The sequence below is a fragment of the Bubalus kerabau genome, chromosome 1 (assembly GCF_029407905.1).
Source record: "Bubalus kerabau isolate K-KA32 ecotype Philippines breed swamp buffalo chromosome 1, PCC_UOA_SB_1v2, whole genome shotgun sequence".
Classification (NCBI taxonomy): Eukaryota; Metazoa; Chordata; class Mammalia; order Artiodactyla; family Bovidae; genus Bubalus; species Bubalus kerabau.
Genome location: NC_073624.1, coordinates 96,093,141 through 96,120,984, shown reverse-complemented (window position 1 = coordinate 96,120,984; position 27,844 = coordinate 96,093,141). Strand labels below are relative to the sequence as shown.

Genomic DNA, 27,844 nt, shown 5'->3' with positions numbered 1-27,844 from the left:
CCCCCAACCCCCAACCCCAACTCAGGCTGCAGTCTCTCCTCGTTGTAGCAGAGCGAGAGCAAAGGGACGGGCAGTAAAGATGAGTGATGGCGCGGAGACAAGCAGAAATACACCATCATGAAAATGCTAATGACTCCTTGCTCTCTTTCTTTATGGTTGGAGTAATACAGACTTCAATCATAAAAACAATCTCCCAACATTTTAATGGGCTCCATCATGCCCGCACTTGTCGGTATATTTGAAGAATAAATCACCCTCCCCTCTCGGAATGAATTCGCTGTCAAACTCGGCTCCCTCAGAGAAAATGGATGGGGAGCGAGGATGGAGGTTTTTTTGGGGGGAGGTGGGGGAGTCCTCTCCCCCTCTAACTCCCTTCTAAACTGGGCTTTAGATCGTTGTGCGAGGCGCCTGGATCCTGAGAGGGAGGAAGGGGGCAATTGGGAATTTGGTGGAGCTGAGCCCGAAGGGAGGGTTTGAGGCAACAGGGGGCAGGGCCCGAGGGACTCCACACGGAGAGAAGCCTCTCCTTGGATGGACATGGAAGAGAGAAAGGATCAAGAACTGTCATAGCATTAGACGGAAGGGGGAAAATCTTGATACAGAACCGAGAGAAGGAAAAGAAAATGCAAAAAAGCATACAAATTCGCCTTATTTTTTGCGAATTTCTTTCCGACTGGGCCTCAGACAGAGGAGCTGAGGGAAAAGTTTGAGATATCTCTTTGGCGGAAGAACAGGGAGAGAAGGCAGAAAAAAAGCCCAGGAGTTCTGGCTCTGAGCTTGCAGGTTTCAGTGCAGTAAGCCACAGGTCCACGTCGCAGAGAAGGCGCTGAGAGTCCCCTGTCATTCTCATTTCCATACAGGTGGCCGTCAGCCAATGAAAACTTAGGATGCGCTCACCGCCAGCAGCCAATCCCAGTGAAGGATGAGCCAAACTGCCAGGCCTAATTGCATCTTGATTGGTTGTGATGTTGCTAGGCAGAAATGAGGTCCCGGAGATCGCTGCGGGCAAGACCGGAGAGACAGGTGGATATGAGAATATCTGGAAACCTAGACTCTTGGATTGTCATTTTTCTTCCTGAGCTCCTTCATTCTTAAAGGATTAATGGGGTCAGGGGAATCACTCTTCCTTTTCTCCTCCACAGTGGGACAGAGCCAAATAGTTACCGTTTCCCCAAAACGCCTTCAGAGAAATCTGGCTGCCTCGAAGGTGTTCTAATCCAAAAAAAAATCCCCCGGAGGTATTCCAGCCTCATAGTCAGTCTCCCCATTTAGGAAGTCCTTCCTGAGGCCTACCTTCAAGCCTCCTGGCTGTAGTTTATGAACCATTTTCTCTAACATGCTCAGGAAACGAGAAATCTTGTCCCACGTTCTTCTTTCACACCGCAAGACTCAAAGAGCAAGAGATTTCCCTGCAGAATGGCCCCTCCACTACCACCCAAGGATGCCCTGCAGACCGCGCCAAGGTCGAGGCGGCCATATAGTGGCTATATAGTGGCATTCTCAAACCCGTGGTTTCTGCATCTTCATTTGCATCTCATTTGCATCAATGCCGTTTTTCCGCTACCCCCAAACTCACCCGCCTCTGCCCGGACTCGGCCCCCGCCTCCCCTCCACCCTACATCTGCAGTTCCCTCTCCGTGTGCCTGACTCGCCCCCTCCTCCTCACTCTACCCCCTCTCACCAGCCCGCTCGCCCCCACTCCGGTGTACCCCCGCCTGCAGCCTCCGCTGCAGGAGACCCGGCTCCGGAGCCTCCCGCGGCTCCTGAGTCACAGCATCCCGGGAGGCAGGAGGGGGCAGTGAGGGGAGCGGCGGGGGCCGCCACCGGGAACTGAGAACCCGCTGGTCTGAACTAGACCGTCCGCGAACAATATGCCACCATTTAAATCTGAACGCGCGCCAGCCGCCGATTGTGATGTTAATTCGGGGATGATTTAGGGGGGCGGGAAGGAGTTGGGGCTGGCCGCCTCTCTGTCAAAGTGCTGTCCGGGGGCTTAATATTTGTAATTGAAGCTGATGAGGACTCTGTCTCTGTTTCCACTGATAAAAAAAAAAAAAAAAAAAAGCAGGGAGGGAAAAAGAGCAACTAAATTATGGGGCCGGGAGAAAAACATGATTAATCAAAGGTTTGAACTGTCGTCGTGTTCGAGGCCCAGTAAATCTCGCCCGGCCGGGGCCTATGGAGGCCGGGAGGATAAATCTGAGCCGACCGGTGTTTGCCGCCCCTTTCTGTTTGCCTCTCGGTTAGCACATCAATTAATTCGATAATTGGATTTGAAGAGATATCAGGAGATTATCGAGGGGGAGCTAGGAGGAGTGGATGTGGAGGAAGGGGCCCGGGGATGACATGAGGAAGCGAGAGAGCCGGAGACATCGGTAATGGAGGGACGCAGAGAGCGGACCTGCCCAGAGAGCCCCTCACCCAGCTCGCCACCAGGAAACCCCGGGAAAGGCAGCCCGGGTGTGCGTTCCCTCAGCCACGGTTCCCAGCCCCCCTCGCCGCGCACTGCTCCCTCCAAGAAACTTTCCTAATTTTCTCAGTACTGCCCTTGTGCCAGCACTCTTTCCCAGTTCTGTCCTCCATTTGAAGCTGTGGGTGCCCTTGCGTGAACTCGTTTGTCATTGTATGTTAATGTTGGTTTGTAAACAAAGTTCAAGTGTTCCCTCCTCTGGTTCATCCCATTTGACCCAGAGATCTGCCTCCCAGAAGGCGGGTACCAGGACTTCCCTTTGAATCCCTTTTAAATGATAAGACAGGATTTTTGTCCTCACCAAAATTTCTCTCCCACACTCACAGTTAGAATTATAACCTACAACCAAAGTTAACTTCTGCTTAAGGAAGACATCTTTACAAACCCATAACACACAGGAATACAGGCAAAACTGACAGAAGCAGATTCTTCAGAAATTAAACCCTTCAATAACCTCAGGTGGATCCCCAAAAGGGGTGCATTCATCTCCTAGAAGAAAAGTGATTCTCTCTTTCTCTGTGTTGCTTTTAGGCTTGGGTTTGGGTTTTGGGAGTGATCTTCATTTGGTATTTGGGAGCATGATAAGGTCAGAAGAGAAATGAAGTCTGCCATCCATTCTGTGTGTGTTTGTGTGTGTGTGAGAGAGAGAGAAAGGGAGAGAAGGGGTGGGGTGGCCGGGGGAGAGATTGATTTCTCTTTAGTAGATATTTGTCCCTGTTCTCTGTAGAATTGTATGCAGGGATAGAGAAGGTTGGGGAAAATACAGGAGAACCATGCAAATGATTCTGGAAAACAACAAGAGGAAATTGGAGGCAGGGAAGGAAGTGAGGGCAGGGACATAAAAACCATCCTGCCAGGTTGCCTGGTATTAAAGAAGCTCTAGGAAAGGACACTAGTAGGCACCCCAGCCAGAGGATGCCCTGGTGAGAACAGAACACACGGCTACTCTTGATGCACAGACAAGATAGACTAAGCAGAGAGAGCTGAGTCAAATAGCAACATGAAGGGTACAGCAAGTCATTGGTATTTAAGCATACCAATTTAAAACACTGATGCCAGCTAACCAAGCACACTTGTTCAGATAGTTATTATCCTTTGTCTGCATACAAGGAAGGGAAAATTCCAGCTATGAAGGGACAAAATGGAGGATTTGAGCAGCTTCAGTTTCTATGTGGAGGCTCCTCAGAGAAATCGACCTTTCAAATCCACTCGTGCCTACTCTTTCATGTTACCTGGTCTCAATCTCTTGCCTGTGTTGATCAATCTCCACGCACAGAAATGAATCAGACCCACCACCTTCCTTTTGATTAGTGCCTGGTTTTGGCTGTGTCCTCTGAATGGATTCATGATAACAAGCATCCTAATACTGGGAAATATTTTTACTTAACTAGGAGTTGAGGGGTGGAGTCACAGGAAGAAATTGGGTTCAGGGGTCCTTCTGCAGCTCTATCAGCTGCAGCCATGAACCAAGACATTCAAGAAGTCATCAAGGTCTTCATATATAATGTCTCAGAAAAGGATGCTCCAGTTACGAATAACACAATATCACAAGCTGCCTCTTACACTACAAGGAGATGAAAGATGAGATTTAGGGGATCACAACCAGATTTAGGCAATTGATATTGGTGGAGAAGCAGAGGACTTGAATTCAAAAGAGTAGGCTTTAAGATTGGTGATCAGAAGGGGCCGAAGACCAGAGACCTGAGATGATTTTTGCAGGTCACACAGCAAGCACACAGCAGGGCGGGCTGAAGAACTCAGCTCTCCACTCTCCCAATTCATCGCCTGGACAGCACAGACTTCCTGGATTCAAGTTCTGTCTTTTCTTGCTTCCTACCTGTACCTGAGTTTCCTCTTCTGTAAAGTGGGATAATAATCATATCTACTTCATAGGGTTGTTGTTAGGATTTAAATAATTCATGTAAAGAAATCAGCAAAATATCTGGCACATAATCAATATTCAATAATAGCTGCTTTTTATTATGAAAAATGGACACAGTTCTCATAATTTACAACCTGAATGACCCAAATTGGCAAATGGCATTCACCAATGCCTGTAAAATGCTTTGTGTTTTAATCACTAGGCCTTAAGGGATGGAGTGAACACTGCCTTGAAAAGACAGTAGGCTCTCTGTTTTGATGCCTCTAGAGAGCACTTCTCCCCTCAAACCAGTCTCACACCTTTAAGTCTGTGAGAACTAGTTTCATATAGGAGGGATACACCTGGAACAGCTTGCAGGGTTGCTATCCAGTAATTTCATTCATTCATTCATTCATTGAATGCCTAGTCAAAAAGCAGCATGGTTCATCAATCCATCAAACCTCTGTTGAGGAAGCATTATGTGTTCAACACTTTTATAGGCAGTTATTAAACCATGAGTCCATTACTAGCTTCACTAGTGAAGAGGAAATATATATATTTCATTTTTGTATCCCCAGCACCTGAACCCCAGTTTAGGCACATGGTAACTCAATAAATGTATATTAAGTGAATATATAGACACTATGGGAAATGGAAGAGAAATAGAAATATAGTTCCTTCCCTTAATAAGCTTAAACTCTTGTTGGGGAGATAAGACTTGTGCACATAAAAGGATAAGTGAACAGGACTTCCCTGGCAATCCAGTGGTTAAGGCGTGAGCTCCCACTGCAGGGGGCATGGGTTCGATCCCTGGTTGAGGAACTAAGATCCCACATGCCACTCTGTCAAATAAATAAATTTTTAAAAATTAAAATAATTTTTAAACGATAAGAGAACAAGACTGAACATATTAAGACCATGAATAAATTCCAGGTGATATAGACTAGGGGCTTTCCAGGTGGCACTAGTGGTAAAGAATTCACCTGCCAATGCAGGAGACGTAAGAGATGCTGGTTTGATCCCTGGGTTGGGAAGATCCCCTGGAGGAGGGCATGGCAACCCACTCCAGTATTCTTGCCTGGAAAATTCCCATGGGCAGAGAAGCCTGGTGGGCTATGGTCCATAGAGTCTAAAGAGTCGGACACAACTGAAGCGACCTAGTACAGCACAGACAGACTAGGAAGAGCTCAGAGGAAGTGGGGAGGGTCATACTTACCATGGAAGGAGTGAGCCTGAAATAGTAGAATTTGGAACAGCTGAGAAGGAGCGAAAGGGCATTCTAGCTGCAGGAGTAGAGAGAGTGACAGCATGTGGTAAGAATCTATACATGTCACACAACAACACAAGATCAACTTAATGAGAGGACCAGGCTATGTCTGAAAGATGGAAACCATCTGTGTTTTCAACCATGTTTCTCTGACCATTTTCCTGGTCTCCAAGAAATTATGTTTGGATTTTCTATTCTTTTTCTATTCACACCTTCTTCCCCTGTCTTAACATGAAAACCAAGAATTGAAACAGTAACCAGCTGCTACTGTCAGCAAAACAAACAGATTGTAAAAGCAATTACGCTATTACCATTTCTCATTCATCTACACACAAGACAACTGACTCCCCCTTTCCCACATGGCCCCAGCCTGAGCTGGGATTACTGCTGCCTGGATTGTTACTGTTTCCTTTATAAACTCCTTTTTCCTGGACCCACTCCTCCCAGAAAAACAAAAAAAGAATTTACCTAGAACAAACTTCATATTTTCCCCAGCCTCCATGATTAGTTTGAGGGAAAGCAGTGATGAATGGGAAGAAAACAATGTAAACTGGGGAGGGGAGGAGGGGAATATTAAATACCAAGTGCTCTGCATATATTCAGTTCAGTTCAGTCGCTCAGTTGTGTCCGACTCTTTGCAACCCCATGAATTGCAGCATGCCAGGCCTCCCTGTCCATCACCAACTCCTGGAGTTTACTCAAACTCATGTCCATTGAGTCGGTGATGCCATCCAGCCATCTCATCCTCTGTCGTCCCCTTCTCCTCCTGCCCCCAATCCCTCCCAGCATCAGGGTCTTTTCCAATGAGTCAACTCTTCGCATGAGGTGGCCAAAGTATTGGAGTTTCAGCCTTAGCATTAGTCCTTCCAATGGACACCCAAGACTGATACTCTTATTTAATTCTCACAATAACCCTATGAGGTAGATATTACTATTGCCATTTTACAAGGAAGGAAACAGGCTCAGAGAGTTTGCCCAGGTTCAAAGAAGAGTAAATAAACATGAGAATAGGGGTTTGAACCCAGTCTGTATGATTTCAGAGTCTATGCCCTTAGACCAGGCAAAAGGGACCTCTACCCTGGGCGACAGTTTTAGAGGGTCTCTTCCTCTTGCAGGGGGCGGATAACTTTAGGCCAAGGGGGTGTGCCTACCCAGAGCTCACGCCTGCCCACTCCTAGACCATGCTCCAGTGGCCAGACTATCCTGTCAATTTGCCCCAGGCTGACTTCCAGGACCTCTTCCTGGGGTTTGATTTCCTGAAAACACAGAAGGAGCTGCTGGGGAGCGCAGCACCAGCCTTGTTGGTGTGGAGTTTAGCGGTGAGGCTGCCCCCAGCATGCACTTTGGTGTGAAGCCCCTCAGGTAGTGGGATGGAGTAAGAAACGGAGAGAGAACCCGAGGGTCAGACTGGGGCTGGAAGAGTCCCAGGATTCTAAATATAAATCTCCCAGTTGATATTGATATATTTGTCAAGATAAGAGGGTAGAACATGTTTTATTTAACAGTTTGTTAGCTTTGATTTATAACTTGTACATATTTAGACATTTGGTATGTAGGCTATATTTTTTACTTTGCCCTGGGCCTCACAAGTATAAGGGGTTGGCCTGCGCATCTCACTCTAACCCTCTGACTCTTTTCCAATCAGAGAATGGCACCACTCAGTGACCCAGGCCAGAGAACTGGGCACTGTCTTCACCTGTCTCACCTCCTTCATCCCCCATAACAATCAATCACTGAGGCCCATTCGTTCTTCTTCCTAAACCTCTTGAGCTCTGCCTACTTTTCTCCATCCCAGCTATCACCTCAGAGCTCAGGCCACCACCATCTCCCACCTGGATTCTGACGACAGTCCCCTACAGCGCTCCCTGTCCCCTGTCCTGCCCCCTCTCATCCATTCTGCACACTTGACCTACAATGGTTTTTCTAAAATGCAAATCTGAGCTCATTCTCTGGTTTAAATGGCTTCTGGCTGCTTTCTGGATAAAATCCAAACGGCTTGAGTTTGATGCTCAAGAGCCTTCAGGATCTAGCCACTAACAACCAGTCTCTGCGCTCTGCTGCACTCACAACTATTCATTCTGACCACACTGAATTACTTGCCTTTGTGGAAGAGACCACTTATCCCTCTCTTCAAGCTTTGTCCTTACTACTTCTCTGTGGAACATCCTTCTCTTTCCAGGTCCTTTGAGTTTCTTGTAAATGTCACCTCATCTTGGAAGCCTCCCTTGACTACTAGTTCTCAGGACCGAAATATATGTCCTCCCTATGCATTCCCACAGCATCCAGCGCTTATCCATCTTAGAACACTGTCAAATTGTGTTGAAATTATTTGCCTTTTGCTTCCCTGTATTCCCTGATAGACTAAAGCTTTTTAAGGGCAAGGACTCTATCTGATTCACCATTCAATCATTCACAAAATTTCTATTGAGAGCCTATTAAGTGCCAGGCACTTTTCTAAATGCTGAGGATACAGTGGTGACAAGGTCTCTCAACTAGTGGAGCTTATCTTCTAGTGAAGAAAAAAGCAATAAAAATAAAACTATGATAAGTGCTAAAAAGAAAAATGAAGGAGGATAATGAGATAAAGAAGGGAAGGTAGAGGAGTTTCCTGGTGGTCCAGTGGTTAAGACTCTGCGCTTTCAATGAGCGGGCAGCCGGGCCCTGGAATCTCTGGACCCCTGAACCCCTCCAGGACCCATCTCTGGTCCTGGAATTCAGATATCACAAGCAACGTGGCCAGAAAGTTAAAAGGGGCCGGGGAGTGGCAGCTATTTAGATTGGGTGGTCAGAAAAGCACTCTCTAAGGTGGTGATATTTGAAATGAGACCTAGACGAAATGAAAGTGAGCATAATCTAGGAGAACGATCCAGGCGGAGGAAACAGCAAAGGTTCCAAGCAGAAACAAGTAAGTGTGGTGTGACTGAGGGTCAATAGGAGCCTAGTGTAGCTGAACAATGAATTTTTTTTCTATGAGAACTGGAAAACCATTGGGAAGTTTTAAGTTGCATGATCTGATCTACATTTCATTAGATCACTTTAGCTGCTTATTGGGTGGAGTAGACCATGGTAAGACCAGACTGGAAAAGGCAGAACAGCTAGAAGGCCATAGTAGTGGTCCACCAGGAGATGTCACTGGCTTGAACCTAGATAGATCTTGGAAGTGGTAACTGGTGAGCAAGTGTGGAATATATTCGTATTCTCAGAGTCTAGCATGACGTCTGGCTAGACATTCAATAAATATTTGATGAATGAATTAAGAATTAATTAATCCAACTAAATGAGGACTCTGAGCTGGAACCGAAATCATCCATCCTTTAAGCCTCTACTAAAATCCCAACCCTGCTAAAAACTGGAAGGAGATAACTGATACTGACAAAGAATCAGGACTAGGCTATCTATATTTGTTAATTCCTAAAAATCCACAGGAGATGACAAATAACCCAATAGGAAATGGGCAGAAGACATACATGAATAGGCATTTCACATAAGGAGAAGCATGAGTGGCCAATAAATATATGAAAAGATGCTCAACTTCACTAATAATAAGGCAAATATAATTAAGTATAAATTCAAATCACCATTTTATATCCAACAGATTGACTAACCAAAATTGGTAAGGATAGGGTAGCAATCAAAACTCTTATATACTTTAGTAGGCATAAATATTGGAAAACAATTTGACATTATCCAGAGAGGTTAAAAAATTCATATGCTTCAACCCAGCAATTCATACATATGTACCCTGAAGAAACTCTTACCCTTGTGTACTAGGAGAAATGTTCTGAGCAGCATTGTTTGTAGTGGCAAACAGCTGAAAACAATCCTAAATATTCTTCAACAGGGAAATTAATTGACAAATTGGTGGGCTATGGTGCAGCTGCTGCTGCTGCTAAGTTGCTTCAGTCGTGTCTGACTCTGTGAGACCCCAGAGACAGCAGGCCACCAGGCTCCCCATCCCTGGGATTCTCCAGGCAAGAACACTGGAGTGGGTTGCCATTTCCTTCTCCAATGCATGAAAGTGAAAAGTGAAAGTGAAGTCGCTCAGTTGTGTCTGACTCTTAGCAACCCCATGGACTGCAGCCCACCAGGCTCCTCCGTCCATGGGATTTTCAGGCAAGAGTACTGGAGTGGGGTGCCATTGCCTTCTCCGATGATACATCAATGAAAGTAAATAAACTATAGCTACCTACATCAGCTTCAATGAATCTTAGAAACATAATGTTGAATGAAAAGAGCAAGTAAAGAAGGATACAAATAATATATCACTTTTAGAACAGTAGGGGGAAAAGACCAAAATAAGCAATATGGTAAAAATCTGAGAAAAAATCTTGAAATGATAAACATAAAATTCAAGGATTACTTTACTATAGGAGAGATGCATGGGGGAGGGGGGCTCAGTGGTATTAGTAGGGTTTTTTTTTCTTTTCATAAACTGGGGGTCATTTAATGGATGTCTATTTTATTATTATGCTTCATAATTTATATTAAAGTCACCTCTGAGGAGGCAAGGATTTTTGTCTTATTTTATTCACATCTGTGTTTCCAGCACCTAGAACAGCACCTGGCACATAGTAGGATCTCCAAAAATATCTGTTGCATAAATTATATTCATTAATTGCATTCCTTTATGTAATTCAAATACTTTAAATTTTTTTAAAAGAAGGAAAAAAACTACTTTTTAATCATAGTGCCCCCTTGATCATTCTAAATGGAAATCATACTGCTTCAACTCCTATAACCCATATAAACCATTAAATTTTGCTGCAAGTTATAGTTATATATGTACATGTTTTTCCTACTGATTATAAACTTATGAAGACAAGGGACTGTGCTTTCTCCTTTTTTATTCCTAATCACAATACATGGTTCAGCACCTCACATACAGTAGATGCTCAGTTAATACTGGTCGAATACTTAAAGTCACAGGAGATGAGGGCAAAACAGGAAGAACAGATCTATGCTATTTATATTTAAAGCCAAAAAAGAATTCAATAATCAGCAAGTGTTTTCCTACAATGTGCAGTTAAGAAAACTGAAGTCCAGAGAGGTGAATTGATGTTTTTCAAAGTCACATAATTAAGAACAATCCCAAATTTAGGGCTTGCCTGGTGGCTCAGTGGTGAGGCATCCACCTGCCGGTGCAGGAGACATGAGAGCAATCTCTAATCCGGGAAGATCCCACATGCCTTGGAGCAACTAAACCTGTGGGCCACGATTATTGAGCCTGTGCTCTAGATCCGGGGAACCTCAACCACTGAGCCCATGTTTACTATAGCCTGTGCTCTGCAACAAGAGAAGGCACTGCAACTGGAGAGTAGCCCCTGCTCTCTGCAACCAGAGAAAACTGCACAGCAATGAAGGCTCAGCACAGCCAAAAATAAATCAATTAATTAAATTATTTTTTTAAAGATATTCCCACATCTACATTCAGATCTCTAACTTTCAGTCTTAAGCTCTTTACAATGTATCACAATGACCTTTTTTTTTTTTTCCAATTGGAGTATAACCGCTTTACAATATGTTAGTTTGTGCTGTTCAAGGCAGTGAATCAGCTATATGTACATATAAATCCCCTCTCTCTTGGACCTCCCTCCCACCTTGCCCCTTTCCACCCCTATAGGTCACCACAGAGCACTAAGCTGAGCTCCCTGCGCTGTACAGAGGCCCCCACTAGCTATCTACTTTACATAGGGTGGTATATGTATGTCAATTATCACAATGACTTTCATTTTGTTTTGTCTCTGTGTGTGCTTTGGCTTGGGAGACAATAAATGGCAGGGACCAAATTTGTTCACATAAATACTTAATCATTGTTTCTAGATAAATATGTAGGGCATGTATAAGTTCATCTTACAAATTCAAAAGAACTTAGGTTCTTCCCAGCAAAAACTTGTCTGGCTATCTCTCACCAATCCTTCCACTGATCCCTGTCTTGGAATCCTGGATACCCATGACACTTTTTCTTCTTCCATCTACTTTTTTTTTTTCTCCAAGAGTAGGGAGGTTTACTGATGGCTTAATCCTGTTGTTCTGGGGAACTGATTTAGCAAGAGAAAATAGAAAAATCCATCAGTCAGTGCCTACCAGGCCCAAAAGCTTGAAATTAACAAACTCAAATAAATAGAGGAACATAGCACCCAAGAATAGTCCTTATTGGCAGTGTAAAGTTACCACTTCAGCTTTAGAAAACAGACTGCTTGTCAGAAAGAGAATCAGGAGAGTTAATATTGGATGGAATCTTACAGATCACCTACTTCTCCCCCTGATTTTTCCAAACAGGGACACTGAAACTTTGAGAGATGAAGTAACTTGCATAGCTACTCAGCTAGTTAATAGCAGAGCTGGGACCAAATTCCTAGTCTCCTGCCTCCAAGACAACTGTTCTTCCCATGCCACGTGCTGGCAACATGTGCATCTGACAAAATGCATCATAAAGTAACCTCCTCTTAAACCACCAGAAATGAAAACCAAATTATTCAAATCCATCCTCTTTGGCTTTTTTGTTTCTTTCATTTTTCTGTGTCTTAGTCTCTCTCTTTTTACCACTCTTCTGTTTCCCTCTGTGAATCCCTCTCTCTGTTTGGGTTTCACATTGAACTGTAGCATGCCTGCATGACTCTCTTGATTTTTCTTCTCTAAGCTATTGTTTCCAGTCCAAAGGCAAATATGCATAAGCCAGTCAAGACTCTTTCTTGGTGACCTTTGTGGAAAAAGAACTCTCAGAATTTCTATATGAAAGGTGCTGGACCTCCCTCCTAGCCTCTCCAGTCAATTAAAATGAGTCTCTGGCCCCACTGAGGGTTGTTAACCAATCCTAAGAAAGAAAAGATCAATCTCATTTCACCGTCACCACTGTGCAGGGAGGTGGCTAACCAGTCAGAATCTGCCACTAAGAGTCCTTAGATAAACTGGCCAATCAGGCCAACCTTGTTACATGGTCTGGTAGGAAAAGAAAAGGATTGATTGGAAAGGATAGTTCTGGCTCCACACCCTTTCCTTTCTGGACCCTAGTTTTCCCTCAGTGAAGTGAAGGAAGAACCCTTTCCCAAGCCCTTGGTTAAGAAAATCCCTAGACCCTTAGCTAATGTTCTCTTGGATCATATTTTGCTGTCTTCAAATTCACCCCTCTGCACATACTTCCAACCACGTTTTGTAGTCTCATGCCTCCGGATTTAATGTCTGGTTGCAAATCTGGTAGCAACAGCCCTGGGAATTCTCAGCCCTCGCCACAGATCCCCACCCACTAACCTGTCAAGTAACTCCTTTGTGTGATTTATGTAGGTAAATAAGTTCAGTAAGCCATAGTTTAGTTTCTTTCAGGAGCTATCGTTGCAAGAAGCTTGCAATAAAGTCTCTAGGAAGCAGAGCAGAATTGAGCTGCCATGCTCCCAACTATAACACTACTGCTGCTGCTGCTAAGTCGCTTCAGTCGTGTCCGACTCTGTGCGACCCCAGAGACGGCAGCCCACCAGGCTCCCCCGTCCCTGGGATTCTCCAGGCAAGAACACTGGAGTGGGTTGTCATTTCCTTCTCCAATGCATGAAAGTGAAGAGTGAAAGTGAAGTCGCTCGGTCGTGTCCAATTCTTAGCAACCCCAAGGACTGCAGCCCACCAGGCTCCTCCGTCCATGAGATTTTCCAGGCCAGAGTACTGGAGTGGGTTGCCATTGCCTTCTCCAGATAACACCACTACTAACACCAAAAAAAAAAAAACCAAAACACACCAACCCAGTATTATTATATTACTAGAATTTATTGAACTGTTACTAAGTTCCAAGCTCCTTGCTAAAAGCTTCAGGTATCTCTGCACAGTCATGTCCAACTCTTTGCAACCCCATTGACTGTAGCCTTCCAGGTTGCTCTGTCCTTGGAATTTTCCCAGCAAGAATACTGGAGGGGGTTACCATTTCCTCCTCCAGGAGATCGTCCTGACCCAGGCATGGAAACTGCGTCTCCTGCATTGGCAGGTAGATTCTTTACCACTGCACCACCTGGGAAGCCCAAAAGCTTCATGTATATTATCCCAATATTTGCTGCTGAGCAAGCATTATTATCGGGCTTCTCAGGTGGCGCAGTGGTAAAGAAATCCACCTACCAAGCAGGAGACTTGGGTTCGATTCCTGGGTCAGGAAGATCCCCTGGAGAAGGAAATGGCAACCCACTCCAGTATTCTTGCCTGGAGATATCCCGCAGAGTAGCCTGGCCGTCTACAGTCCATGGAGTCCCAAAAGGGTCAGATGAGACTTAGTGACTAAACGACTATGAAGAATTATTATCATTCCCAAATTACATAAAAGAAGATCGATATAGAGGGGTTAAACAGCTTGCCCAAGGTCACACAGCAATTTGGGAAGCCAGGTGTATGAATCCAGAGCCTACCACTGAATGGAGGTAAGGGAGAAATAAACATCAGACACGGGCGCCTTCTCCAATTCTCCTTTGGATTGTTAGATATCTGAGAGGGGTCTAAATTTTCGCAACAAACAGCTGCAACAACTGGCTAGGGCGCGGGCTAAAAGGAATTCAGTGGGCGAGCTTGGGGTGTCTGGGGACCTCAGGAGATTTATTTATTTATTTTTTTGCCAACTGCTTCCAGGCATGAGGCATCTTAGCTCTCAGACCAAGGATTGAACCCCCACCTCCTGCATTGGGAGCTTGGAGTCCTTACCGCTGGACCGCCAGGGAAGTCCCCCAGGAGATATTCTTGTAGCCTATTTTCCCTTTCTCCTCTGAGCATCTCACCCTGTGCCTGGCACCGCTTGGTACCTGGTAAATACCTGTTGAGTGATTCCCAAGGATACCAGTTCCATTTCTCACCTACCCACAACCTCACCCTCAGTCAACAACTGGAACTGGAGAGAGATCTGGGCATTTCAGGGGAACCAGTGAGAATCCTCATTCTCGAGCTGGAATCTTAGATTTAGGAAAGGCGGGAAGTCTCCCACCCTTCTCCTCCTCGCCCGCTTCTCCGATTTCTCCCTACTCCTTCCCCTCCCTTTCAGAAGCTCAGGGCCATAAAAATGCAGATGGAGGATCGGTGTGAAATAACGGGCCCATATAAATCCCTCTGCCGCCCGCCTGCAAGATGGATTGGCCGCATTGAAATTCCTCCGCGAGGATAATTAAACTCGGGGCCTCATCCGGGCAAAATTACATTCCTGTAATGGCGTCGCTCGGGGTCCCGGGAAATTGCTCCGTGGGCTTTCAGCGGCGGTTTTTATCGCCGGCCGGGGTGTGCCTGGCTGCGGCTCGCCTCTCCTCCGGGACCGTAAAGCTGCTGCCGTGATTTATCCTCCCCTTCTCCCAAATCCGATTAAATGGAGGAGCTCGGGGCCGGGGCGCCGCGGGGCCCGGGAGCCGGGAGGGGGCGGCGGGAAGGACGGGGCCAAGGAGGGGAGGACAAACGGCCCCTCAGAGGGTGGCGGATTTGGCTTTATTTACAGCCGCGGCCTTCTTTTTATTTTTTTATTTTTTATGGGGGTTTGGCGAGCTTTCCCCGTGTTTCTTGTGCTTAGTTCAAGACGATGCCCCTGGACGGCCGAGGTTTGGACGTGAGGGGAAGTGGGTAGGCCTTGTGGACCTCCCTCCAGAGGAACAGGTCAGACCTATCTGGGACATAAAGCAGCCTAGAAGAAGAGGTGAGGGCCAGGAGGCCCCCTACTTTCTCCCATCGAGGAAAGAACGAGCAAAAAGGTCAAGGGGAAGAAGCTGAGGGGCCTCCATAAGAGCACCTCCTAGGGGTGGGGGACTGCTTATCTCAACTCGTGTAGATGAAGCCTGAGCAGAGGCCCTGGCATGCCTGGGGTGACCTCCCAACCTCACTGCTGGTCACTGACGCCCTCTATTCCTCGACTGTCTCGGGCCTCAGGAAAGAATGCTTAGGGTCAGGGCTCTCGAGCCCTAATCATCTTTAGCCCCTATCTTCTGGTTCCCTGATGCTGATTTTCTCATAGTTGATCATTGGAATAAGGAGAGGGAAATAAAGGTGAAGCCACTAGAGGCAGCCGGGGCTTTTTCCTGACTATCCGCCTATTGAATAAGTTTTGCCATCCGTAAAGCCTGGGTCGTTGGCAACAGGCGTCGGGAATCCTGTGACCTCATCTTCCTCCTGCTAGATTTTGGACATTGAACCCCATCTCGATTGTAAGCCATTTAACACTGAAATTCTGGACAGTTGGGTTTTCTTCCGACCGCGCATGCTTGGAAAAGAGACGCAAATACAAGATCCCAGCCGCTGTGCAGAGCAAACCGCAGGCCACGTTACGGATCGGCTTACACTGCGGAGTGCCCTCATTTCTCAGGCTCTGCCTGCAGTTTCTCCTCTCAAACGCCAGGTGGAGTGACTGGCCGGCTACCGCCACAGAGCTGGCAGGCGGCGCTGTGGTGCCTGGGCCGACCCTCAAGTTTGCAATCTCTCTAGCCTTGGCGGAGCGACTCTTTGGTCCGGGCCGCGCCTGCGCTGAGCCTTCCTTTTCCTATTCCCGCCCCCTTCCCGCCCCTCTCTGTCTTCTCTGCACTGGGAGCAGGTAAGGCCTTGAGCCCTCGCGCCCGGGTTGCGCCGCGCACGCGCGCCGGGCGCCCACCTCGCGTGGATGGTCTGAGGCCCTTACCTCGCGTGCTCCCACCTGGGTCCTCACGCCCTCCCTTGCCCCCGTATCCCCGCGCGTTAGGGCTGCCCCTTCCGCGTGCCGGTGACCTCCACCCGCGCGGGTCTGGCGCCATCTTTGATGTCTCGTGGGTGGGGGGAGGGCGCCTTGAGCTGTCGAAAGTCAAATCCCAGAGTGCTCATTTCACCAGTCGCTTGCAAACGCTTTTTTCTCACCCTTTTGCCCTTTCAGAGCTGTCCCAACCCCCAGACTCTCCCCTCCTATCTCTGCTTTCTCTTCTCATCCAGACTCGTGCCTGCCTTATCCTGAAACCTCCAGACTTTTGGCCCCAGGATCTCAAGTGTCGAGCAGTGGAGTTTGGTGGGTCGTCTAAAGCCACCAGTCCCTCTAGGCAGCACCCCTCGATTTAAAAAATAAACCATGAAAGTGGTAGAAATGAACAGCACAGCCAAAGCACCCCCTACCTTCAGGCTGTGGACTGGGAGAGAGCCGTATCAGAAAAGAGGCAGGTTTCTTTGGTACCGCGGATTGTCTCCCAGTGGCGTTCCTTCTTCCACTGCGGTGAAGCGGGAAAAACACAAGTCGTGGCCTGTGTGAGGTTTTCTTCTGAGGCAACAGGCCTAAAAAGTGGAGGGGCCAGCATGGGGTGCTACCCAGCTTTCCTGTCAAGGTGTTTACTGAGAGTCCCCAGACTCGGCCCTCAAGAGGAAAAGAAGGTTAAGGAAAGGGAACGATTAACTAGCAGCCCTGTAACTCCCTGGCTGACCTCCACTGAGGAAGAAACCCATGAACCTGGGTAGTGCTGTTCCCCAAGGTGATATTGGTGAACAAGTGCAGACTTGGCCAAGTTTAGGTGGCCAGCAGAGGGATCACCGCTTCCTGCAGGCCTCCTTCAGTTCTGCATCAGGCTCTTTTCATATGTTATTTTCATTTCATTCCTCTAAGAACTATATTTTTTTAATGATGATACTGAGGATTTGTTGCCTTGGGGGAAAAACAGTCTCTCTCTTTTTTTAAAGCTTAAAAGAAATTTTGGATTTTTGACCTAAGAAAACCTGAATAGCCTGGCAGCAAAATTGGGTTAGTGTTAAATATGGGCAGAAATCAGAGTTCCGGAAAAGACAAGAGTTGAAGACATCCATTAATGTAAAAGTAACATTCTGGAATCGGAAGTTAATCTGGCAACGTATTAGTCCAGTTCATTCAAGGAAGTGTCATTTAACAGGCCTAAGTAATCACTGAGTATTTCAACCTGTAGCATATTAGAAAGCATTAAGAGTGCTGCTGCTGCTGCTGCTAAGTCGGTTCAGTTGTGTCCAACTCTGGGTGACCCCATAGCCCACCAGGCTCCCCTGAACCTGGAATTCTCCAGGCAAGAACACTGGAGTGGGTTGCCATTTCCTTCTCCAATGCATGAAAGTGAAAAGTGAAAGTCAAGTCGCTCAGTCGTGTTCGACTCTTAGCGACCCCATGGACTGCAGCCTCCCGGGCTCCTCCATCCATGGGATTTTCCAGGCAAGAGTACTGGAGTGGGGTGCCATTGCCTTCTCTGCATTAAGAGTGAGAAGAGTTCAAATTCTGATTCTACCACCGCCATAGTTTTAAAACTGTTTAAGACCACGCTCTCCCAAGTACCTAAGAATCATTTGGGAAGCTTCATTGAAATACAGAACGTTATTATTTAGTTGCTAAGTCGTGTCCCACTCTTTTGTGACCCTGTGGATTGTAGCCAGCCAGGCTCTTCTGTCCATGAGATTTCCCAGGCAAGAATACTGGAGTGGGTTGCCATTTCCTTCTCCAGGAATTGAACCTTAGTGTCCTGCACTGGCAGGCGGATTCTTTATCGCTGAGCCACCAGGGAACCCTGAAATAGAGTACTTGGGCCTTATTCCCAGAGATCTTGACCCAAAAAGTCTTAAGGTGAGACCCAAGAATTTGCATTTTTTGTTTTTTCTTTTTGTTTGTTTTTTGGCCACAGCTCATGGTCAAGGGATCTTTGTTCTCTGACCAGGGATCCCTGCAGCAGAAGTGCAGATTCTTAACCAGTGGACTGTGAGAGAAGTCCCACATTTTTAACACATACCCAGCCCCTACCCTCCTGTAACTAGTTCAGGTGGGACACCAGCTGTACTTGGAAAAACCCTGCCTGGAGATCTTTAACTCACCCACTCTTCTCTCAGTTCTACCAACATAGGTACCTCCAGGGTGTTAGCATTGTTTAAGGTCTTTTTTTTTTTTAAGTCTTTATTTGTTTCAACATTGCTTCTGTTTTATCTTTTGGGGGTTTTTTTGCCCTGAGCATGAGGGATCTTAGCTCCCCGACTAGGGATTGAACCCGAACCCCCTGCACAGAAGGCTAAGTCTTAACCCCTGTTTAAGGTCTTGAGGATACAAAATTGAATACCCCTTAAAACAGTGGTGGAAATGAATACTTTAACAGTCATTGCTAATTAGAGTAATGACAGAGTTTCTCCTTGGTCTGCCTTATCTAGTTAATTAACAAAGGAGATAAATATTTTGACAAATGCTTCCTCAGTCTGTCAGTTTAGTCGCTTAGTCGTGTCTCTGCAACCCCATGGATTGCAGCACGCCAGGCTTCCCTGTCCATCACCAACTCCTGGAGCTTATGGAAACTCATGTTCATCGAGTCAGTGATGCCATCCAATCATCTCATCCTCTGTCGTCCCTTTCTCCTCCTGCCTTCAATCTTTCCCAGCGTCAGGGTCTTTTCAAATGAGTCATCTCTTCGCATCAGGTGGCCAAGGTATTGGAGTTTTAGCTTCAGCATCAGTCCCTCCAATGAATATTCAGGACTGATCTCCTTTAGGATGATTTGGTTCGATCTCCTTGCAGTCCAAGGGACTCTCAAGAGTCTTCTCCAGCACCACAGTTCAAAAGCATCAATTTTTCAGCGCTCAGCTTTCTTTATATTCCAACTCTTACATCCATACATGACTACTGGAAAAACCATAGCTTTGACTAGATGGACCTTTGTGGGCAAAGTAATGTCTCTGCTTTTTAATACACTGTCTAGGTTGGTCATAACTTCCAAGGAGCAAGCATCTTTTAATTTCATGGCTGCAGTCACCATTTGCAGTGATTTTGGAGCCCAGAAATAAAGTTTGTCTCTGTTTCCATTGTTTCCCCATCTATTTGCCAGGAAGTGATGGGACCAGATGCCATGATCTTAGTTTTCTGAATGTTGAGTTTGAAGCCAAATTTTTCACTCTCCTCTTTCACTTTCATCAAGAGGGTCTTTAGTTCTTCGCTTTATGCCATAAGGCTGGTGTCATCTGCATATCTGAGGTTATTGTTATTTCTCCCAGCAATCTTGATTCCAGCTTGTGCTTCATCCAGCCCAGCATTTCTCATGATGTACTCTGCATATAAGTTAAATAAGTAGGGTGACAGTATACAGCCTTGATGAACTCCTTTCCCGATTTGGAACCAATCTGTTGTTCCATGTCCAGTTCTAACTGTTGCTTCTTGACCTGCATACAGATTTCTCAGGAGGAAGGTCAGGTGGTCTGGTATTCCCATCTCTTTAAGAATTTTCCATAGTTTGTTGTGATCCACATGGTCAAAGGCTTTGGCATAGTCAGTAAAGTAGCAGTAGATGTTTTTCTGGAACTGTCTTGATTTTTCGATGATCCAGTGGATGTTGGCAATTTGATCTCTGGTTCCTCTGCCTTTTCTAAATCCAGCTTGAACATCTTTAACAAATCTTTTGACATGTTTTGACAAATGCTTCCTGGTAATTCAATAAGAGGATTGTTAGAGACTCTTTCAGAGCCTTCACCTTCCACACGTATCTTCCAAGAGTCTTTTTTATTTTTTTTGACTTGTGCCATATGGCTTACGGGATCTTAGTTCCCCAGTCAGGGGTTGAACCCATTCCCCCTACAGTGGAAGCTCAAAGTCCTAACTACTGGACTGCCAGGGAATTACCCTGAGGGTCTTAACATTACGTTAAGTCACTTCAGTCGTGTCCGACTCTGTGTGACCCCATAGACGGTAACCTACCAGGCTCCCCCGTCCCTGGGATTCTTCAGGCAAGAACGCTGGAGTGGGTTGCCATTTCCTTCTCCAATGCATGAAAGTGAAAAGTGAAAGTGAAGTCCCTCAGTCGTGTCCGACTCTTAGCGACTCCATGGACTGCAGCCCACCAGGCTCCTCCGTCCATGGGATTTTCCAGGCAAGAGTACTGGAGTGGAGGGTCTTAAAGGGCATCATTTTGAGATCCAGGAAATGAAGGCTTGAGAAGAGTTCCTTTTCAGTAAGAGACTGGGGGGGAAACTTGGGCAAAAGATGCTGGGAAAATTCATCTACAACCCCAACTCATGAGGCTATGGAAAGAGATAACATGTCTTGAAGCTGGGACCAAGTGGCTTCTTGTTCAAACCAAGAGAAGTCACTTGATTATCAGGAAAGCTTAGAAGCTGTGTGGAGGAAATCCTGACTTCAGGGTTCTCATTTCATCTCTAAGACTTGAGGTCAGTCACTGCTTTCTGGGCCATTAAGTTTTCCAGAGCACTTGCTAATACGGCGGTCTTTTGATGAGCAAGAAAAAACATTTACACTGCTGCTTCTGTAATTGCAGCTCTCCTGCCGCAGCCCTTCATCCCCTGAAAATGTATACTTGCACCAAGTTCGTCTCCACCCCCTCCTTGGTGAGTACCCACCTTTCCCAAGAAAGTTTTTAAGGAGCGGTGTTTTGTCTTTTCCTTCTCAGACCTTATGCGTCACAGTTGGGCCCTTTGCTTTGCTAGCCTGACAAGAGAGTGAATGCTTCCTAGGCGTTCCTTGCCTTGTTTCCCATGAAGGCCGGTTGATATTTCTCATGCAGTCATAACAGAAGAGCATAAATGAGCATCTAGGCTAAGATCAGGTTATTCCTATCCAGAAACACTGTGTCCTTGTAAACTGGAGCCCCACCAGAAATGGTAAACATGAAATAAACTGCCTAAGTCAGACTGAGTGTGCACTGTGTACAGGATCTTGTCCTGAGTGTCAGAGAGCTGTAGCTAGGAGTTCCTCTGGAAGCTTAAATTTGGGTGGGAAGCTAAAATACACATAGGAAAAATATTTGATTCAAAAGCAACAAGATGGAAGAAATGGAAGAGTATTAGATAGTGGAGGCAATCGGTTCATTCACTCATAAGTGAAAAGGAGTTGGTATTATTTATTGAGCACTTGCTATGCCTGGCATTAAGTCTACCAGTTTATGTACATAATCTTATTTACTCCTCCAGTCAACCCTGAGATATGGTATTCCCATTTGATAGATGAGAAAGCAGGCTTAAAAAGATTTACATGACTTGTCCTAAGATCACACAACTCAGATAGAGCTAGGATTTGAATCTAGTTATATATGACTAAAGCCCTGGCTGTTAACCACCATGTTGTCTATTTTGGAGACGCTGGCTTGGAGTTAGAAAAGGGCTTCCAGGAGGGGGTACATTTTCAGCATAGGTCTTCATGTCTATTTTCCAGAACAGTGTGTTCAGGGAAAGATGTTCCGGTCATTCACTTCCTTCTAATGAGCTTGCCATTACCAGTATATGTGTAGATTTCTTATTGAGTGAAGTAAATGCTTTAAATGAATGATTCCAGATTCTTTTTTGAGGTTCCAGTTTAAGTTCTAGTGAATAAATGCGGTATCTCAGTAATAATTTGCAGTAGTTCTAAAACTCTCCACAGCCTTTTTTGACCTTGTATTATTCCGGCTAGATCAGGAGAACCTCGACGGCATTGAGCCGATCACTGTCTGCAGTGGTGGTAAGACAACCGGAGACACTGACGGATGAGGTACCTTATGAGTGGAACTGGGCCTGTGGGGACGGGGTGGGGAAGGGAGGGTTACCTGACAGAACCAGGAGGGGGGCTGCTGAGGACTCATGATACCATATACCATGTGATATGTTCCCTAGTGTTCCAACTTTCGCCACTGGCAGCACATGCCCCTGTGTGCTGCTTATAACTCCCATTTTACTTGATCTAGCGCTTTGACTTGAGTTGGGAGCATGTAGCCCAGGAAGATGATCTCCTCAAGGCATCAGGAACAGGCCAGGGCTGTAGTCTTCCATTTCTAGACTGTACCTGAGTCATGAAGGTATTTGACAGTGGCTCAGAGGTTAAAGCGTCTGCCTCCAATGCGGGAGACCTGGGTTCGATCCCTGGGTCGGGAAGATCCCCTGGAGAAGGAAATGGTAAACCACTCCAGTATTCTTGCCTTGAGAATCCCATGGACGGAGAAGCCTTGTAGGCTACAGTCCATGGGGTCGCAGAGAGTCGGACACGACTGAGCGACTTCACCTTCTTGGATTTAAGCGTTCTGCTTGGCAGTAGAGTTTTCTGGGGAGTTAAAAGATTTTCTGTTTGGAGGAGAAACGATGGGATTTGATAGCATAAAGGGATTAAGTGGTACAGAAGTTTTCCAAAGCAAAAAAAGGGTTTCCTAAAAACTTTCTATCTGCTGCTTCTTCACAGAGCCACAGCAGCTTGGCAGTAGTTCCCCGTCCCCTGACCACCTCACTTACTCCTAGCCGCAGCTTCCAAACCAGTGCCATTTCAAGGGACATTGACACAGCAGCCAAGTTCATTGGAGCTGGGGCTGCCACAGTAGGGGTGGCCGGCTCTGGAGCTGGAATTGGGACCGTGTTTGGGAGTCTCATCATTGGTTATGCCAGGTAAGATGGGCCCTCCATTGGCTCTCTAATGTGCTTCCACCGGTCTGGGCAGAAATATTTGGGGTTCTGGAGCTGCAGTATCCTATACAGTAGCCACTAACCACGTAGTGCTATTCAAATGTGAGTTTTAACTAAAAGTACACTGACTTAAGTGTACTTTTGTATACTTTCAGTGTAGCTCAGTAGCCACATGTGACTCGTGGCTACCATTTTGGAAAGTTCTGTTGGACAGCTTTGGTTTAGAGTAGGAGTTAGCAAACTAAGGCAGGAGGTCTGTATTGGGCCAACCTGGTTTTGTATAGCTGAACTAAGAAGGGTTTTATACTTTTAAAGGGTCATGAAAATAAAACAGGTAACAGGTTGTATGTGACCCACAGAGCCTAAAATATTTGCTGTCTAGCCCTTTACAGAAAAAGTTTGCCATGTCTACCCCCCAGTCTGAAGCCTCAGTCAGCATAGTAGCTTCGCTGCTGTTTTTCCCCATCCCCGGGAATTCCCTCATCACTCCTGGGAAAACTGCTTCTGCATCCAGCCCCAGTGCTCCCTGACACTTGAGACTATTTGGTCCCCAACAACTCTGGGCAACTCAGTGTTAGAGCTAAATTAATTCTTTAGAGACCTGCAAGTTCTCTCAGTGTCTTTGGGGAAATAAGTTTATTTCTTAGGATTTGTATGAAATAAGAAACTTCTATGTCCACAATTCTATTAAAAGCTAGTGTTGCTTTACCTTATCCATCAAGTCTTCCGGAGGCAACAGTAAGGGAAATAGAAATTATATATTGATTTTCAGAATTAGGGAGGGATTGAGGGCAGGAGGAGAAGGGGACAACAGAGGATGAGATGGCTGGATGTCATCACTGACTTGATGGACGTGAGTCTGAGTGAACTCTGGGAGTTGGTGACGGACAGGGAGGCCTGGAGTGCTGTGATTCATGGGGTCGCAAAGAGTCGGACACGACTGAGCGACTGATCTGATCTGATCTATCCCATTTTGACTCATATTGTCTAAATGTGTGCCCCCTCCCCTCCCCAAGGCGGTTTGTAGCCCAAAATCTTTTGACTATTTTGAAATAAGAGAAGTTATTTGTCCCTCTGATGTCCTTGTCCACTAGAATAGTGTTTCTCTAATTGTGTTACACAAGCCCTAGGGTTCTGAGAGTACACCCCAGAGACTTCTAGAGAATGAAGGGGAGACCAAACAAGACTTCCAACTCCGCCACTCCATTACACTTTAGCAGTTACACGTTTTGTATTATGGGGTTCTACTGCTTTAAGTTTGGAAACGCTGCTCTGATAGACTCTGCCACCCAGAGACGTCTTCCATCCTGATTGAGCCCTGGATAGTTAAGTGTCCAGACCCAGGGAAGATGTGGTGATACAGTAGAGGAAGTAATGTTTGTACCTGGGCTGTGTTGGAGAATTTTGGATTGTCCCCTCCCCCCTTCATCTCTGTAGGGACCTTAATGTGTCAGAGCAAGAAATGGGGCATGATGGTGTCACCCTGAGAGACTCGTTACTGAAATGTCAGCTTGAGATGGATTCTACCTGAGCTCTCCTTTAATGTTTGTCTTTTGCTTTATATGGACTAGAAATTCAGTCTTTTCTCTTCCCCTCCCAGGAACCCTTCTCTGAAGCAGCAGCTCTTCTCCTACGCCATTCTGGGCTTTGCCCTCTCGGAGGCCATGGGGCTCTTTTGCCTGATGGTGGCCTTTCTCATCCTCTTCGCCATGTGAAGGAGCCGTTTCCACCTCCCATAGTTCTCCCGTGTCTCATCTGCCCTGTATGTTTCTTTTCCTGTACCTCCCCAGGCAACCTGGGGAAAGTGGTTGGCTCAGGGCTTGACAGAAGGAAGACAAATAAATACTGTATTAATAAGATGTTTCTTGAGTCTCCTGTGTATATTTCTTTTCCACAATTGGCTGAATGCCTTGGTGAAAGTATAAGGCCAGAGGTTAGTGATGGTTTTAAACTCAACGTGGATCTGGGCTCACTTATTTTTCATTCTCTATGTTGGGAAAGCTTTATTCAAATTAGTGCTCTTTTTTAATAATTTTCGCTTGGGATGGCCTATTACCATGGAGAATTGGGACAGAAGCAACATACAGAGCTGGTTTAAAATTTTGACTAAAGTGGCTGTCTGTTGCCAGTGCCACTGCCCTGGCTGATGCCTTTATTGCCACCCACTGGTCTATTGCAATAACCTCTTAATTGGCCTTCTGCCTGCCATCTCTACCCTCTGGCATTTACTTCTGCCCACCACTGCCAGGTTAATCCGTAAATGCAGGACTGGTTCTGCCACTGACCAATTCAAAAATAGTCTGATTCAACTTTCTCAGCTTTATGTCTTATTCCCATTACACTCTACCCAAAGTGGACTGTTAGTCATTTTTCACTTTCCTGCTTTCCTGTCCTTACATATCTGCAGGCCTTGCACTTTGTCCATCTGTTTTCTTTGCCTGAATCTTTAGTCACTTTCCTCTTTTTTTCAAACTCTCCCTGTTATCCTGAAAGAGTTACTTTAAATGCTGCCTCTTATTCCATGAAGCTTTCGTCTGGTTTCCCTCTACTTTCAGTCAAACGAGCATTAGTCCATATAAAGGACTATAAAGCATGCTGCGTCCTTTGTAATGCTTAACTGTGTATGATAAATGTGGGCTTATGTGCATGTATGCACAAATGTGTGCCTTATCTTCTAAGTTAGATTGTTAGTTTCTTGAGGCAGGGACTCTGTCATACTCGTATCCTTAGAAGTATCTTAGCATGACACATCTCAGCAATATCTTAGTCAAATTTTCAATTTAATTGTCTAAACCAGCCACCTCACTTCACAAGTGAGGGAACAGACTTTGAGATATCAAAGGATTCTCCCACGAACATTTATTAGCAGAGCTTGAGTGGGAGCACAGGTCACGTGTTGTAGTCCAGGGTGTATGACGACCGCACTGTTGGTCTAGTTCTCTTCCAGTGTTGCTGGTGACTGCTGTTTTCTCAAGCAATCCAAAAAGAGCAGAATAAGCAATGATAAACCTTTTTCCTTAAAAATGCCTCAAGAGGGACTTTTGGACAAGGGTTAGTATAAAGGTAAAGGACTATTATTTTCTAAAGGCTAAATTTTCGGGTCTTTCCTGGTGGTCCAGTTGTTAAGAATCCACCTACCGGTGAGGGGACACGGGTTCCATCCCTGGTCCAGGAATCTGACGTGCCTTGGAGCAACTAAGCCTGTGTGCCACAACTATTGAGCCCACGAGCCACAACCCCTGAGCCCACATGCTGCAACTATTGAAGCCCATGCTCTGCAACAAGAGAAGCCACTGCAATTACGAAGCCCCCGCTCACCACACTAGAGAAAGCCCACGTGCAGCAACAAAGACCCAGTGTAACCAAAAATAAATTAAAAAAAAATTTTTTTTTAAAGGGCTAAACTTTAGAACTGCCCTAATGGTGCAGTGGCTAAGAATTTATCTGCCACCGCAGGGGACATGGGTTCCATCCCTGGTCTGGGGAAGATTCCACATGTTGCAGAGCAATGGAGCCCATGTGCCACAGCTAGTGAGTCCACATGCCTGGAGCCTGTGCTCCTCAACAAGAGAAGCCATTGCCATGAGAAGCCTGAGCACCGCAACTAGTTGGCCCTGCTCACTGCAACTAGAGAAAGCCCAAGCGAAGCAACGAAGATCCAGCACAGCTAAACTGAATTTTTTCTTAAATCTTTTTTGAAGTAAAGTGTTAAACTTCAACTAAGACTTATCTTACATATGCTTGAAGTTGGGTATAAAAGTCCTTTCATGATAATGTCGATGATCATAACAGTTTTTCTTTTGGTTCAATCAGTAATTAAAGCCTAGAGCAGATACTTGACCCCACAATAAACTGATGCTTAGGAAGCAGGTCACCTCGAATTATTCACCCTGTCCTTTCGCTATTGTCATCAAGGATTGAATGGGATCGTATCTTCAATTTGCTTCTAGATTGCTATACTATTCCAAAAAACTATACCCTACTGCCCTTTGGGGTTCTAGGCGGACCTCACAAGAATAGCTCCTCCAGCCATAAGTAGGTATGGGTATGCACATATTTGGGGATAATCAAAGTGCTCTCTCTGTTTTGTTCACTTAAGTTTGAACCTCTGGTGAGTGCTTCTCTTGCCAGTTCTGTTACCAAATCATCAGATCAAACGCATCCGTGTTTTATTTCTCTCCTTGGCCCTTTCTTTGGGATTGAAACTGACTCCTTAACAACTCAGGCGCTTGGAGAGAGCACATCTGGTGGCCCACGTGTTCTTGTTCTCTCTGAGGTGAATGATGAGATGGTGCTGCAAGACGCTTGGAAGCAAATTTCTTCAGAAGGAGCTGAGGCAACCAGGATCCTCTTAGTTTCAGGTCCCAAGAGGTATCTATTGGCAACCCAAGTTGCCAAGTTTGGGGTGGAGGAGTGCTTTGTTTTAGTAGAAACAGGGTCCAAGAGCAACTTTTCTGAAGATCTTTCCAGTTTTGATAACATGCAATGAAAGCTTTCTATTTGTCCTTGTAATTTCAAAAAGATTGCATGATTTGAAATTAGATGTTATTGTAATCTTTCTTCTCCCTGGGCCACTGTGATGGTGGTCAGATCACAATAAATAACTCTGGGACCTCAGTTTCTCCCCATCTATTAAATCGCGATAATAATTCTCATCCAAAGAATTAAGTGCATGTACACAAAGGTGACCTTGGGTATTTGTAAAAGGATGGTGACTTGAAAGATCAATGTATATTGATTATAATTTTCTTTCTCATTCTCCATGAAACTCAGAGCCTGTTACAGGCATTTCACACAGTTTCTCCCTCTTGTGGTTGGCAAGTCTGGCCATAAAGCACCTGGAGGAAAAAAACCCCAGGGATGCTGAAGGCAGCAAGTCTTGGTTTCCCTCTTTTTTAAAATTTTTATTGGAGTATAGTTGATTCACAATGTT

At 45.7% G+C, this 27,844-nt stretch overlaps 1 protein-coding gene and 1 long non-coding RNA gene across 3 annotated transcripts; one reads left to right on the top strand and one right to left on the bottom strand.

Annotated features, from left to right (window-relative positions):
* Positions 1-132: 132 nt before the first annotated feature.
* On the bottom strand, positions 133-16,808 carry LOC129654868 (uncharacterized). Its single transcript, XR_008715631.1, has 2 exons — positions 16,669-16,808; positions 133-999 (listed from the first exon to the last, which is right to left on the bottom strand). It is a non-coding gene; the product is annotated as an uncharacterized LOC129654868 (long non-coding RNA).
* Positions 16,039-24,770, top strand: ATP5MC2 (ATP synthase membrane subunit c locus 2). Of its 2 annotated transcripts, none has more exons than XM_055584594.1 (5): positions 16,039-16,123; positions 20,805-20,874; positions 21,935-22,012; positions 22,694-22,893; positions 24,512-24,770. In XM_055584594.1, the coding sequence occupies exons 2-5, from the start codon at positions 20,836-20,838 to the stop codon at positions 24,624-24,626; spliced, it is 432 nt and encodes a 143-aa protein (XP_055440569.1). In that variant the 5' UTR covers positions 16,039-16,123; positions 20,805-20,835; the 3' UTR covers positions 24,627-24,770. The 2 variants fall into 2 exon arrangements, with proteins under 2 accessions (XP_055440569.1, XP_055440578.1); XM_055584603.1 differs by lacking the exon at positions 16,039-16,123 and adding an exon at positions 16,492-16,564.
* The last annotated feature ends 3,074 nt before the right edge of the window (positions 24,771-27,844 follow it).

What these genes read in the sequence shown, in the direction of transcription:
- ATP5MC2 (XM_055584594.1), top strand. Translation starts at nt 20,836, where the DNA reads ATGTATACTTGCACCAAGTTCGTCTCCACCCCCTCCTTG. An exon ending in TCGTCTCCACCCCCTCCTTG is followed by an intron (nt 20,875 to 21,934) that starts GTGAGTACCCAC and finishes TATTCCGGCTAG; the next exon opens with ATCAGGAGAACCTCGACGGC. An exon ending in CTCATCATTGGTTATGCCAG is followed by an intron (nt 22,894 to 24,511) that starts GTAAGATGGGCC and finishes TTCCCCTCCCAG; the next exon opens with GAACCCTTCTCTGAAGCAGC.